Source organism: Beta vulgaris, chromosome 5 (assembly GCF_026745355.1).
Source record: "Beta vulgaris subsp. vulgaris cultivar EL10 chromosome 5, EL10.2, whole genome shotgun sequence".
In the NCBI taxonomy this organism is placed as follows: Eukaryota; Viridiplantae; Streptophyta; class Magnoliopsida; order Caryophyllales; family Amaranthaceae; genus Beta; species Beta vulgaris.
Window position 1 is genome coordinate 66946331 of NC_079206.1, and position 13910 is coordinate 66960240.

Here is a 13910-nt window from a genome sequence, read left to right on the forward strand (position 1 = left end):
TTACAGGCGTCCTAATTAGGCCCTACCAAGGTGAGGCGTCTAAGCAAGGCGCCTGCACCATAGGTCAAGCGTCTTCTCTAGGCGCCTGACCAATGGTGAGGCGTCTAATCTAGGCGCCTGCACCATTGGTCAGACGCCTCGTTTAGACGCCTGACGTTTGGTGCAGGCGCCTTGATTAGACGACTCACGCGGTACAGGCGCCTTGATAGACGCCTCACCTTTGGTGCAGACGCCTTATTGGACGCCTCTCATCTGATTCAGGCGCCTAATCACCACTGCTGACTTGTATTTAGATATGTAATTTAACTATGTGATTTAGATATATATTTAATTAAATAGTTTCTATTACTTCTATGGTATTTACTAGGTTCCATATTCGAGCAATGATGGGGACGGGGTTAATTATCACGGTAGATTTCAGATAACTGATGCATTCTCAACGGTTAATGATGCGGTTAACCATCTTAATGAAATTGCAATTTCCATAGGGTTCGAATTGGTTATTGATTCGTATAAGCAGAATCCGACTGGTCCACTGCGTTGCTATTTGAAATGTTTTAGGGGGTCGAGATACTCGGGAAATAAGGTAGATCCGAATATTATGGTGCGACCTAATACATCGACAAAGTTTTGTGGATGTAATTTTATGATTAGGTTGGTTTTGGGGGACAAATGGCATGTGTCTATTCCGAAATAGTGATTATGCTTTCCACAACCACGCATTCATATATATGCGGAGGGTCACAGACGGACTAGTGGGCTCAATGATGATGCTAGGCGGATGGTTTGACAGATGACTGATGCCGAGACCGCACCCAGAAACATTCAAGCTGCTGTAAATGAGGCATTCCCCCATCTTCACCAAACGATAAAGCATATATACAACGAGAAGGTATTTTTACAAGATGGAAGGGCGTGAAGAACGGACTTCAGCTGAAAATTTTCTGTACCTTGCTAGTTCGCAAAACTATGTGTATTGGTCATTACGGGATGATGATGGAGTGATCACTCATGCATTCATGTCTCATCCTGGTGGTACGAACGCATTTCGTAACCTATCCATGGGTAGTTTGGCATCGATTCAACATATAAACGAATCGCTATGGTATGCCTTGATTGAGATGATAGGGGTGGCACCGACAAATATGAACTTCCTTATCGCCTATGCCATAGTGAGGGATGAGAGTGCATACAGTTACCAGTGGGTGTTGCAGTGTCTGCGTATTCTAATTGGCGATGATGTGAGCCCGAGTGTCATATTTACAGATCGAGAATTGGGTTTGATTAGACCTATTAGGGAAGTTTTTCCAGCTGCTACTCATCTTCTTTGTACATGGCATATTAACAAAGATGTGGAGGCACAAGTTAGTAGATTATGTGGGGGGGCGGAATTTGGAGAGCGATTTCGTGTTGGTCATTGGTGGAGTGTAGTAAATGCAAACACAGAACATAATTATGAGGTTGCATTGGGAAATTTGAAGTCTGCTTGGGCATGGAAGCCCTCCGTTATTAATTATGTTGAGACAACGTGGTTGAATCCACATAAGACCAAGTTTGCTAAAGCATGGACCAACAACGTGCTTCATTTTGGGAACACAACCACATGTAGGGTGGAGAGTGCACATGCAGCTCTGAAAGCGTGGCTACAAACTTCCACTTGTGCCTTGGATACGCTCTTCGCACGTGTTAATTTGTTCATAGATAGCCAGATGATCAAGATCAGGGATAGCTTAGAGAAATCTAGGGGCAATTGGAAGACAACATATGATAGATCCTTTTCGTCATTTGGTTGGTCATGTCTCCCATTACTGTCTCAATATGCTGAAAATGGAAAACACTAAACGCCTAACCATGGGTAGGGAAGTGTTTGATTATTGTGGTTGTGTGCTTGTGTCTTCTTTTGGTATCCCATGTGCATGTGCCATACAACTTGCTATTAACGAAAACGGGGGATTGTATCTTGATGATATTCATCTTTTCTTCAAGAGTTTGGTGATCGGAGATGGTGTAAATGCATCGGATTACGCTAGTCAATGTGATCAGGATGTTGAATATCTTCAGGGATTACTTGATGAACTTTCTGAGGTTGATCCTGCGATTAGGAGGGGTATAGCAGCCCTTATTCGTCGGCAGTTACACCCAGAGGACGAGGGAGTTCAAGAGCCTCATGTAGTTACTTCTACGAGAGGTAGGCCTCCTGGTTCAACATCTACTAGACGTGACCCGAGTGGTTTCGAACATGCCCAGCACGAATTCCGGGATAGATCAAGGTCTCGTAGTCGTACTCGTACAACTACGACGACCCGATCTACTAGAGATGGAGGTACACATATTTACTGCAATTAACTTCTTTGATGACTATTTAATACGTTTTTAAATCAATCATATTTACTGTGTTAATTGTCTAACTCGTATTTATATAACAGATTCAAGTGCAGCAAATCCATCGACTCGTACTAGTGGAGATAGAGGTACACATATATGAACTGATTTGTTATGTTATTTATCAATTTGATATACAAAAATACTCGTAACTCTTATATATGTAACAGATTCAAATGCGACAAGAACATTTGAACCGGAGAGATTTGAAAGAAGAGCAGATCCATTTCCTTACGCAGATAACGTACCCGATATCATCATCCCTTTTATAGTTGGGTGGAATGACGTCTTAGGTGATGGGAACTGCGGATTCAGGTGTGTTGCTGATGCTTTCAATGGTGGAGAAGATCGTTGGCCACACGCTCGTCAACACCTTTACAACGAAATTTCAATGAAAAAAATTTACGAGGATGTTTATGGAGGACGAGAGTACGTCGATAGAGCGAGAATTCGTATCATGCACACCAGAGGTCCTGCTCGTCGGGCACATTGGATGGAGTCTATTGCTGATTTGTATGCTGTTGCTACCTTGTACAATTGCGTTGTGATGTACTTTACAGTGGGGGAATCAGGTACTTTGTGGGGTTGCTGCACTATTCTACCATTGACTGCACCAGTCGAGGTCACACGACCATGTTATGAGTTTGTTATGGTACACCTTGGAGCACGTAATCAACACTACATCCGCTTATTCATGGCTCCTAATTTCCCGATGCCTCCAATTGCAGTACAATGGTTTGATTTGAGAGATGAAACTGTAGTTGGATGGGAGACTTATTATGCTAGCCGGAATTACTGTACCATTGGTGGGGCGCCTAAATTAGGCGCCTGTACCATTGGTGGGGCGCCTAATTGAGGCGCCTGCACCAATGGTAGGGCGCCTAAATAAGGCGCCTGTACCACTGATCAGGCGCCCAACAAAGGCGCTTCCTCCATTGGTTAGACGCCTAAATTAGGCGCCTTTCCAATGGTTCAGGCGCCTATTCAAGGCGCCAGCCTCAATTTTACCAGATTTCATTCCTTTTGCGATGATTTCAAGCCTCTAAATACTCTAAACTACCAAGAAATTATCAAATACTGGAAGATTTTAATCAAACACCAAGAAATTTTAATCCTCTAAACTACCATACTTTCAATTTTAAAGGGTTTCAAACACATGCGATATATCAAATTCTACAAATACGATTTTTTTAAAAAAATTAAAATTTCAAATTAACTAACCTTTATGTCGCCGGAAATTCGAAGTTTTGTTGCCGGAGGATCTTGTCGCCGCCGCAACCTCGCCGGAAGTCTCCTCGCCTAGCCGGAAATTTGCTCGCCTAGCCGGAAATCTGCTCGCCGCCCCGCAATAGTCCTCGCCGGAAATTTCTCTTCTCGCCGGAAAAACTCGCCGGATGTTTTCTTCTTGGTGTTGATGAGAGAGATGGAGTAAGAGAGTGGAGAGAGAGTGAGAAGTGAGGGAGGGTCAAGAGAGTGAGAAGGTGATGAGAGTGGGAGAGTGGGAGAGTGGGAGTATAAAAATACTAAAATACATACATTTTTTTTTTATACAGGGCGTAAATAGGAAATATTAGGGCGGTGTTTAGCAAATGAGTAATTTAAACTAACATTAATCATCCTCATACACACACCATACCATACCAGATCTGCATCACCAAAACTCACATTCACACTAATAAAATCATCAAGCAGCAATATCAACATCATCATCATCATCAACAGTTAAAAGATTTCTTTTTTCCATATCACATTTACCGCGACCGACAGCCTTACGTTGAAGCAATTGCAGCCTGTCTTCATCGAGCTTCAACTTGGTGAGAACCAAGTTTGAAGGATGAATTCCTACTTGGACAGTGTTGTGCCACGATTCAGCCGCTACGCTGGAATCCCGGTGGTAGTTAGAGTCAAGGGTTGAGCAAGCTTAAATAGTGGGAGTTGTTGAAGAAATGGTGTTCCCATTGCGGAGAATCCAAGGCATCGTTGGACCGAATTGAGAAAGCAATACAAGACTAATTCAAGGTATTAGAATCTGCGGTGTAAACGGTTGAGGAGAATAAGGAGTAAAGACCAAGTATATCGGAGGTGCCAAACCGCCCATAATCTAAGGAACGGCAACGGCATTGAACAGTATATAAAGGCAGCAGACTATTCACCAGAAGATTACCACCTAGCATACATTACAACTACTATTATTTATTGATGTCTAAGTATGATAATGCCTCCATCATTCTCATTCAGTTGCCAACTCCACGTATGAGCCCCAAATGCTTCCATTGTAACCATTATACCAAAACTACTATATTATATGTAATAGATAGACAAGTACAAATAGCCTATAGTATTACCTTCTAATAGAATAAGTTTATTCCCTAGTTAAGAATAGTTCTACATACGACCCTATTGTACATATTATCAAAGAAGCCAGTTCAAGGCCAAAGTTCATAGTGGATTGGTAGCCTCATTGCTACCGCGGTTTTTACCCTTTTTCTTGGGGTTTTCCGCGTCACCATTTCTTGGTGTCTTGTTCTTTTCTGCCTTTGTTTATTTTCGTAGCTAGCATCTTTTGTTGTTCGTAGCTGCATCTCCATTAGCTGTAGATCCTCAGCTAAGTTCTGCCTGATCAGAATTTGGCATAAACAGTTTGGCGCCCACCGTGGGGCTCTACAGCTTGGTTCTTCAGGAAAAGAAAGGGAGAGGCGGAGTTAGATGCCACCATGGTCAGTACATTAACTTCCAGCAAAGAAGCTTATAAAGCCTCATTCGGAAGCGAAACACTAAATAAGATAAGTGGAGTCTAACTTGTTGATTTGCTATTTTTCATACATCTCACTATCTCAGCAACAAGCTAAAACTTGGAAGTGTTGGTTTACTCTAAAAGAAAAAAATAAGCAGTATGAAGCAATAATATGAGAGTGTGAATAATGAGTAATTAGTCACATAAATTTCCTTTATTTCGGAAAGGGTATAAATGCTATAAAAACAAGTACTTCTTTTTGCTTTGTTGAAGTATAAGTGCTGAGTGAATACAACGTTTAGCTTTCTAAGTGGTAATGCCACCCCAGGGAAATTAATCATTAAAATTAGTCAAAGCATAATTGGTAATGGCTTTGTATGAAGTACTCATGTAACCATTCTGATCAATTGTTATGTAAGAAGTCCTCCAGCTAGCGTTTACTACATGTTTATATTACTAGCAACTAAAGTTCTTTATTTCCAATTTTTATGTTTTGATTACTCCTTTCTTCCATGCTAGAAGGAAAATTATCATTTGGGGGCTTATAGCAAAGTTCGAATTGTTCCGTCAAAGTATTCAATTCTGACTTAGAAGCATCGATCGCCGACAACGAAGACATGTTGTCACTTAAGCAGCTTATTTGGAAAGAGTAACGATAACACAGAAATAGTATTTGAAAAGTGGTGGTTGCAGTGGGTTTACCAGGTTCACAATGAATTGTTCACGGCAACAAATAATGACAAGTAAGCTATAAATCATTACTATTGATAGCATCGCATAATTCCAATACATGCTTAAGTATTCTTTTAATTTTCCCCCATCTAGCTATCATATCACACCTTGCAGAATGTAGAATATGTTCTTCGTATTATTCTCTGCTTATAAGGAATTGAATCTATAAATCTGCAACTTCCTGTACTTAGTTTCCTTGTAATTACCAATCCCCAAAGTTCATTAGTAAACTTCCTGTACTTAGTTTTCTCGTATTATTCTACACTTGCATTCATTAGTATCTCCATAAAGTTCATTCCCAAGCTTGTCTTTTAATGGTTAATGCATAAACTATTATTATCATTTCTCCATAAACTAACAAAGAGTGCAGTACAAAAATCCTTCGGCAAAGTTGAGATCAATATACTATGATGTAGCAAAGCTGGATCGAGTTATAACAGGTCTTACAAATGCGGCTATTAAGACACATGATGTCAACAGATCAAAGCAGAAACCCAGCAGCCAGCTAAAATCGCTAAGTAACTTCTAACCTGTTTCGTTGCTAAATTCATTTGCTTCACTCTATTATTATACAACGTCTCAAATACATGGCTTAACAAATCGTACATGTATAATACGTGTTTGTGCATGATGTCCTTCGTCCAATGTATATTAAATCTTTGTGGCCACTTTTCTCCAAAATTAGAAATTGCTATGTTGTGGACTAACTGACATCACTTTTGCCAACAAAGCTAATAAGCGTAAGCTAGAAAAACACCAGGTTCGACAAGTAAACACTTTTACTTTGTTTTGTCCTAAAGTCGCCACAAGGGGGGCAAGGTAGTATAATCTAATTATTGTTACTTGCTTTAAATTGTGACTTAAGCGTGATAACACAATGTCTTTTTTCCGCGAGTCTAAAAAAGTTTTTTCATAAATGTATGTAGAATATTAAAAGCACGTTAATGCCTTGGGGGCTTAACTCCAACAATAATGTAGTAATGCCACTAAAGCGATCAGAATGATATATCTAGTCTCAGCTAGAATTCGTAATTTAATTGAGGCTACCCCTAGTACCACCAAGATAAAGCTAGGTGGCAAGTACGGATTAGAATGTCAAAGCTATCAGCGAGGAACTATTTTGTGTCGAACATGAGTAAAAAATAAACAAAGGTAAAAGTAGTGACGGCTGCACACGCACATTCTTTGATAGCTTTTGCTTTGTAAGCTTGTCACAGGACTTTACAAAAATCTTTAATGAATCGATCGGAGATAAATTGGATAGAAAAGCCGCACAGTATAATGAAAAGGTCATTGTTAAAGGAAAATTGTTATGGGATTTTCTACGACCGCAGCTTCTATAGTTCACGTTTATTACTCGCAGCTTCCTAACTAGGCTGTGCAGGTTTCCTTGTAACAGCGCAACTTCCTAACTAAGTTGTGCAGGTTCTTCAGTGGCGGTATAGCTTCTGATCGATGCTGCATAGCTTCCTACTGGCAAGCTGGCTTTCGATTGAAGTGGGTCAACTTCACCAGTTCCAGATGGCTTCTTGGTTATTGTGATGCTAGGTCAGAAAGATTTTCTTTCGATATTCAACGGCGACAAGTAAGATAAATTTATATTACAAATGAAGTTTAAACATGTTTTTAAATCGGTGAAAAACGTATCTCGTAGCACATATGACACACAGTTGTTTATTGTTACTCATGGTCATCATAAAGTATCTATACACCTGCATTTCTCACCTGATCATTTTATTAAAAAGCTTCTAAGTTGTTATTGCTTATATCTAACATTAATTACAACTCCATTATGAAGATAGTTCATAGCAACTACATTAGAGTTCAAAAATGCAACTACAGCTACGCGAAAATAGCACCAAGTCAAGATGTGTGACGTATCTTATCGCAAAGGACAATCTTGTGACGACAGAGTTTCTCTCACAAAAAGCACCTTAGAGAAAGCAAGAGCCGCTCATACATGTGTCCGTTGGTGTTAAGCATAACGAGGATCGCATGCTAGATGCTAGATTGCAGATGCAAGTAGCAGGTGTTAGATGCTAGCTAGGCTAGCTGCCAAATATGCAGAAGAAATTTGCCGAGTTAAAATACCAGGTGTCATACAACATGCACTAGATGCCAAAAGGGAATTGCCTAACTATCTTGTATTAAATGTTTAATCAGCAGGTTTCATGTTTTAGACGTGATGTGCCATCTACCAAGGTTCATATATCAAACGCCCAAAGTTGAATGTCAAATGTCAGCTGCCACGATAAGATGTCAACTGTTAACTAAAGCCATGATCCACCTATAAAGCTAAAACTTGAAAAGTACAGCGTATTCCAGTTTACCCAAGACTTATGACAGGTCGTAGATGCCAGATTACAAGTCCAGAGGTTAGCTGCATGACAGCTTGCCACCAACGACCAAGGCACCTATGGTAATGCACAAGTCTAAGATTTTCTAGCTATTGCACCTTTAAGTTCCCATACGTGATTCACACGAAGCTTCATAATGATGAGCAACACGTCAAGTAAGTAACACTAGTTGGCGTTGATAGACATTATTTACTATTGTAACATATCGACCTGCAAAGGTATATACTCCCAAATTTAAAAATACATCATTTACCAAGACTTCTAAGCTTAATGTGCACATCAATGTTCACTTATGTTTATCTACTCATTCACCTAAGTTAGGACACACATGATCAAACTCTCGAAGTGTCTACTTGTACAAAGATATGCATACTTGCTTTATATTCTATGACATTATATCTTCACCAAGTTATAACAAGGTGAAATCGTTGTATGGTAACTTACAAAATGGTCTAGCGTCAGCTTGCAAACGGCCCTGACGCCAGCTTACATACGTGCCCATGACGCCAGCTTACATACATGCCCCTGACGCCAGCTTACAAAATGGTCCTGTCTGTCGCCAGCTACTCAAAGGTGGTCCTAACACTAGAATACCCTAAGTTCGAACTGACAAATAACTAAAGGCCCAGGTGCCAGATAAGCGCAAGGAGGTCACAACACCTAGTCGCAAGTTAAAGGTCGAAGCGCCTAGCCAAGCTAAAGGTCGAAGCGCCTAGTCACAAGCTAAAGGTCGAAGTACCTGAGTTTAGCTATATGGTCGTAGCACCAAGGAAACGGGCCCAACCAAAGGAAAACTCGAGTACACCAAGTAAGAACATCACCAAAGCTAGCAAATATGAACGTGCATACAAAAGAGATGTTTCTTAAAATCAAAAGTCAAAAGTTCAAAGGATCCAAAGATCAAAAGCAAAGTTCAAAGAGTCAGATCAACTTAAGCAAACGAAGCAAGCTAAGGACAACGTGCAAAGACGCAATACAACATAAACGTGAATTCAATGGATGATTGGCTGAATGAAACTAACACACGAAGTCCTCTTGAGTTATAGATACAAAGTTACTTCTAAAGGACCAAAGCGTCAGGACCTAAGCATTGGTGCTAGCTAGCCAGCCAGCTAGATAGTCATCTAGCTAGCTACAATTGTATGAATTGCCTAAAGTTTCAAATGCTAATGGCTACCCGCAACCTATTGCGAGCCAACCAAGCTATGAGAAGCGCTGAAAAAGCACAAAAGCAAGGCAATGAGCTGTTGAAATACGTAGCTACCATAGTGTTGTATATCTTAAGTTTATTGTACATCCTAAGTTTTCAAAGTACTATCTCAAGTTGTCAAAGTATTATCATAAGTTTTCAAAGAATTACTCGAAATTGTTCTCAAGCTGTATGTTACATATTGAATGCTTTTGAAGCCACCTAAGCTAAGTGCAGGTTTATCAAAGAGAATCAAGGTGTCAGCCACAGAGATGACAGCTAAGCTATCTGGAGACAAAGCCATGTATAGCAACCAAGCAAGACACTAGTTTAGCTGGCAAGCAGGTATGAATAGAGCAATTATGATGCGAAGCTGCAGTTTATTTTCCTAATCTACGACAAGCTTCGATTAGAAAAATGGGGCTATTGTTGTGCCACGATTCAGCCGCTACGCTGGAATCCCGGTGGTAGTTAGAGTCAAGGGTTGAGCAAGCTTAAATAGTGGGAGTTGTTGAAGAAATGGTGTTCCCATTGGGAGAATCCAAGGCATCGTTGGACCGAATTGAGAAAGCAATACAAGACTAATTCAAGGTATTAGAATCTGCGGTGTAAACGGTTGAGGAGAATAAGGAGTAAAGACCAAGTATATCGGAGGTGCCAAACCGCCCATAATCTAAGGAACGGCAACGGCATTGAACAGTATATAAAGGCAGCAGACTATTCACCAGAAGATTACCACCTAGCATACATTACAACTACTATTATTTATTGATGTCTAAGTATGATAATGCCTCCATCATTCTCATTCAGTTGCCAACTCCACGTATGAGCCCCAAATGCTTCCATTGTAACCATTATACCAAAACTACTATTTATATGTAATAGATAGACAAGTACAAATAGCCTATAGTATTACCTTCTAATAGAATAAGTTTATTCCCTAGTTAAGAATAGTTCTACATACGACCCTATTGTACATATTATCAAAGAAGCCAGTTCAAGGCCAAAGTTCATAGTGGATTGGTAGCCTCATTGCTACCCGCGGTTTTTACCCTTTTTCTTGGGGTTTTCCGCGTCACCATTTCTTGGTGTCTTGTTCTTTTCTGCCTTTGTTTATTTTCGTAGCTAGCATCTTTTGTTGTTCGTAGCTGCATCTCCATTAGCTGTAGATCCTCAGCTAAGTTCTGCCTGATCAGAATTTGGCATAAACAGACAGTTAACCCATTGATCTTGTTCCGAGTGACACGCTCGATATAAATGACCCAGTTCTTGCGATAACACTGGACGATTTTTCCTTCACGACCTGCATAGTTTCCACGAACCACAAGAACTTCATCGTGTTTTTTCACGGGGAGAGAACGAACATTGTGCTTGTTTCTCAAGTTGACAGAAAGTGGAGCACTCATAATTTTACGACGAATATTTGAAGGAGATTTGAAGTGTAATTTCCGGCATTTTCTTCTAGAGCTCGTCACATTTGGATTGTGCTTCATTTTGAAGATTTGAAGATATGAAGATTTTACGGCGAAATGAAATGGAGAGTGGTTGTGTTATCAGATGTATTTATATGGCCATTGTGGTTTAGGTTAGCATTTAGGTTAGCCGACATGAAATATCAAGAGCCCGAGCCCAATACAAGATACAACCATGGTGATTGAAATAGTCATTTCGTTCCTACCTATCTAACCATCTCGACATTCATCTGAAAATGCTTATTCTTCGTTTTTTGCAACTCCTGTTCAATGTCGTCTTTTTGCGGCTTCAGTTTTTTAATCTTTTCCCCCAACATATGCTTCTTGAACTCCAGTTCATTAATGATTGTGTCCTTCTCGAAAAGCTTGTAATATCAGGGTTACATCAGACAAAGATCACTATCAAATATAAAAATATATTAGGGGTGATTTTTGTAACTAAATAAAAAAAAAAATTAAAGAGAGGGTGAACCGTGTGAAAAAAAAGGGAAAGTTTAGGTTCAAAATTTCGTATACCCTGAAATTGGTGTATTAGAATGACCGAGGAGGTGAAACTTTTCTATTTCTTCTAAATTTTGTTGTTTTATAATTTTAGGGTTATATCGGATTAAGCTCACTATTTAAGTTAAAATACGAAAAGTTTAGGTTCAAATTTTCGAATTTCTTGCTATTCTTGATTTCGTTGATTATAATCCAAAAAATCGTGGATTTGAATGAATAATATTCCAATGATGTTGAACAATAAATACTAAGGGAGATTTTTGTAACTAAATAAAAAAAATATGGAGGGGAGAGAATCGTGTGTGGAAAAAAGGTAAAGTTTAGGTTGGAAATTCCGTATACCCTAAAATTAGTGTATCAGAATGATTGAGGAGATGAAGCTTTACTAACTTATTTTTTAATAACCAATAATATCTAATATAACCCTATATTTTTTTGTAAACTTTGTTGTCTAATAATTTCGGGATTATATCGAATAAAACTCATTAAACATAGAAAACATTGTAGGTGCGATTTTTCTAACGTACGTACTCCTACCTAACCATGAGATAAGCTGAAATGATTAAATAATGATTCTCTAGTTTTTGCAGGTTGATAACCGTGTGAGTTAAAATAGGGAAAGTTTAGGTTCTCTTTTACTTTTTTTGTTATTTTTTTATTTGTGTATAATGCAGCTATTTGCTTCTTTTTTTTTATCATTGATAGGAATTTATCTTGTTAAGACCCTATGAATCGCTTGAATAGTCGGTGCGATTTTTCTAACGTCCTCCTACTTGACCATTTGATAAGCTGAAATGATTTATTAACAATTCTCTAGATTTTGCAGGTTGATAACCGTGTGAGTTAAAATAGGAAAAATTAGGTTCGAAATTTCGAATTTCATGTATTATCAATCAAATTTCTTCCTATTCTTGATTTTGTTGATTATAATCCAAAAATCCGTGGATTAGAATGAATTAAGAGATGAAGCTTTATTACCTTAGTTATAATAACCATGAATTATCTTATATAACCCTAATTGTTTTCCTTAAATTTCGTTGAGTTATGATCTCAGGGTTATATCAGACAAAGATCACTATCAAACATATAAAATATATTAGGGGCGATTTGTGTAACTAAATTAAAAAAAAATTAGAGAGAGGGTGAACCGTGTGAAAAAAGGGAAAGTTTAGGTTCAAAATTTCGTAGGGAAAGTTTAGGTTCAAAATTTCGTATACCTTGAAATTGGTGTATTAGAATGACCGAGGAGGTGAAGCTTTACTATTTCTTATAAATTTTATTGTCTTATAATTTTAGGGTTATATCGGATAAAGCTCATCTTTACCCTACTTTAAAAGATCCAACATTTTAGCGTAAAAATACACGAATAGGTTCACAACGTTCTCCCTTCTTACATTTATCGGGGATGTTGCTGCATTTTTTCAGTACAGCTTTTCAAGTCATTAGAATCTACTTCAACAAGTCACTTCTTGCATATTTGGACACAAAGAGCACTCCCATTTCTTAGTAACTCCGTGGGGCTCCAAATTTGCAAAAAATGACTCGTTGAATTATTCAATGATTTGAAAAACTGTACTAAAAAACTGAAGCAACATCTTGTTCATAGTATGTTTGCAAAGAATACAAGCTAGGAACAAAATGATGAGCTTTGTCAACAGGATGTTTCGGTTATCGGTTAAGCTAAGCCTCGAGTCTTTTTATCTAGTAGATGTGTTTAGTTATATATTGGAATTTATATTCCTAGGATATGCATGGGAATTTCAACTCACCAACCCCTTCCTTTGTGAGTTATTTTATTTCCCATGTCCCCATAACAATTCCCCTTGGAAGTTTTTAATAGTTAACCAAACACAAACTCATTTACCCTCCCTTCAGGAAATTGTATTTCCAAGGAAATTTAGCTCCAACCAAATATGACCTCTAAGATGAATTGTTTGTTTAATCTATTGAAATTTATTTCCTAGTACATGCCTGCAGTCTAATTCACTCCCAAATCTTGCTGTTGATTTGGTTCCAGATTTTGAATACCAATTTAACTAATTCAATCATTGGTTCTAGATTTTGAATACGAATTTAACTAATTCAACCATATGCTACCCCGATAAATTACACAATACCAAAATCTGAAAAGCGATAATCCTTGTCCACCCTATGTTATCTGAACCACCCTATGTGTATCTGAACCACCCTATGTTATTTATTTCCTAGGAAATGACATAGAAATTGCAACTCACCAATTCCCTCCTTGCTGAGTTATTTCCCATGTCTCATAGGAATTACAATTTTCCTTGGAAGTTTTGTTTACTATGCTTCCATGTTTAATGGCTAACACAAACTCATTTAGCTAATTCCTAGGAAATTGTATTTCCAAAGAACCACCCTATGTTAACTTAACCACCTTATGTTAACATAACCACCATATGTTATCAGAACCACCCTATGTTAGCTGAATTGCCCTATGCTATCTGAACCACCCTATCTTATATAGAACCACCCTATGTTACCATAACCATCCTATGTTAACTGAACCACCCTATATTATC

General features: G+C 38.6%; 2 protein-coding genes across 2 annotated transcripts; one reads left to right on the forward strand and one right to left on the reverse strand.

Annotated features, from left to right (window-relative positions):
• The first annotated feature begins 1755 nt into the window (after positions 1–1755).
• Positions 1756–3907, forward strand: LOC104890756 (uncharacterized). The gene is made up of 3 exons (XM_057395316.1): positions 1756–2323; positions 2427–2471; positions 2553–3907. Exons 1-3 carry the CDS (start codon positions 1765–1767, stop codon positions 3236–3238), a joined length of 1290 nt encoding a protein of 429 aa, XP_057251299.1. The 5' UTR covers positions 1756–1764; the 3' UTR covers positions 3239–3907.
• A 159-nt stretch (positions 3908–4066) lies between these two features.
• Positions 4067–10887, reverse strand: LOC130591491 (60S ribosomal protein L26-2-like). The gene is made up of 2 exons (XM_057394826.1): positions 10616–10887; positions 4067–4262 (listed from the first exon to the last, which is right to left on the reverse strand). The coding sequence occupies exons 1-2, from the start codon at positions 10885–10887 to the stop codon at positions 4067–4069; spliced, it is 468 nt and encodes a 155-aa protein (XP_057250809.1).
• Between the last annotated feature and the right edge of the window lie 3023 nt (positions 10888–13910).

What these genes read in the sequence shown, in the direction of transcription:
- LOC104890756 (XM_057395316.1), top strand. Translation starts at nt 1,765, where the DNA reads ATGATAGATCCTTTTCGTCATTTGGTTGGTCATGTCTCCCATTACTGT. An exon ending in CCGATCTACTAGAGATGGAG is followed by an intron (nt 2,324 to 2,426) that starts GTACACATATTT and finishes TTTATATAACAG; the next exon opens with ATTCAAGTGCAGCAAATCCA. An exon ending in TCGTACTAGTGGAGATAGAG is followed by an intron (nt 2,472 to 2,552) that starts GTACACATATAT and finishes TATATGTAACAG; the next exon opens with ATTCAAATGCGACAAGAACA.
- LOC130591491 (XM_057394826.1), bottom strand. Translation starts at nt 10,887, where the DNA reads ATGAAGCACAATCCAAATGTGACGAGCTCTAGAAGAAAATGCCGGAAA. An exon ending in ACTCGGAACAAGATCAATGG is followed by an intron (nt 4,263 to 10,615) that starts GTTAACTGTCTG and finishes CCGGGATTCCAG; the next exon opens with CGTAGCGGCTGAATCGTGGC.